The sequence below is a fragment of the Aethalodelphis obliquidens genome, unplaced genomic scaffold (assembly GCF_003676395.1).
Source record: "Aethalodelphis obliquidens isolate GAN/ISIS:26980383/991018 unplaced genomic scaffold, ASM367639v1 scaffold5236, whole genome shotgun sequence".
Taxonomy (NCBI): Eukaryota; Metazoa; Chordata; class Mammalia; order Artiodactyla; family Delphinidae; genus Aethalodelphis; species Aethalodelphis obliquidens.
Window position 1 is genome coordinate 1 of NW_020843138.1, and position 1,041 is coordinate 1,041.

The 1,041-nt window shown below is 48.3% G+C and overlaps 1 protein-coding gene across 1 annotated transcript; it reads left to right on the top strand.

Moving 5' to 3' along the window:
* Nucleotides 1-5: 5 nt before the first annotated feature.
* LOC113617280 (protocadherin alpha-10-like) lies at nucleotides 6-1,034 on the top strand (the record flags this gene model as incomplete). The annotated part of the gene is made up of 1 exon (XM_027100504.1): nucleotides 6-1,034. A coding segment is annotated over one exon (1,029 nt), but the record flags the coding sequence as incomplete, so codon positions are not given.
* Between the last annotated feature and the right edge of the window lie 7 nt (nucleotides 1,035-1,041).

Here is a 1,041-nt window from a genome sequence, read left to right on the forward strand (position 1 = left end):
AGGTGATCGTGGACCGGCCGCTGCAGGTGTTCCATGTGGAGGTGGAAATAAAGGATATTAACGACAATCCGCCTGTATTCCCAGCGACACACAAAAATCTCTTTATTTCCGAAACTAGGCCTCTTGACTCTCATTTTTCACTAGAGGGCGCCTCCGATGCAGATATCGGGGCCAACGCTCTGCTGACTTACAGACTGAGCCCCAATGAGTATTTCTCTCTGGAAGTACCGACCAACGACGAGCAGGTAACACCGCTCGAACTAGTACTAAAAAAACCTTTAGACAGGGAAGTCACTTCAGAGCTTCTCTTGGTGCTCAAAGCAACGGATGGGGGCAAACCTGAGCTGACAGGCACTGTAGAGTTAAACATCACAGTGCTGGATGTAAATGACAACGCCCCAGTGTTTGACAAAGCAGTTTATCGTACAAAATTACTGGAAAATGCAAGAAACGGTACACTGGTTATTAGACTTAACGCCTCGGATTTGGACGAGGGTTCAAACGGCCACATTCTTTATTCCTTTGCAACTGATGTCTCCTCTAATACAGAAGCCTCTTTTCGCATAGATGCAAACAGTGGAGAAATAAAAGTGAATGGAAAAATAGATTTTGAAGAAATTAAATTATGGAAACTTCAAATAGAAGCAGTTGACAAAGGAAATCCCCCAATGTTTGGTCACTGCACAATCTTGATAGAAGTCTTGGACATCAACGATAATGCCCCAGAGTTGCTAGTGACGTCACTGTTGCTTTCTATTCCAGAGGATGCTCCACCGGGGACTGTCATCGCTCTAATCAGTGTAACCGACCATGACGCCGGTGGCAATGCGCGGGTGACCTGCTCACTAACACCCCAAGTCCCCTTCAAACTGGTGTCCACCTTCAAGAATTACTATTCGCTAGTGCTGGACAGCGCCCTGGACCGAGAGAAAGTGTCGGAATATGCTCTAGTACTGATCGCGAGGGACGGGGGCTCGCCTTCTCTGTCGACCATGGCCAGCGTGTCCGTGGAGGTGGCCGACGTGAACGACAACGCGCCCG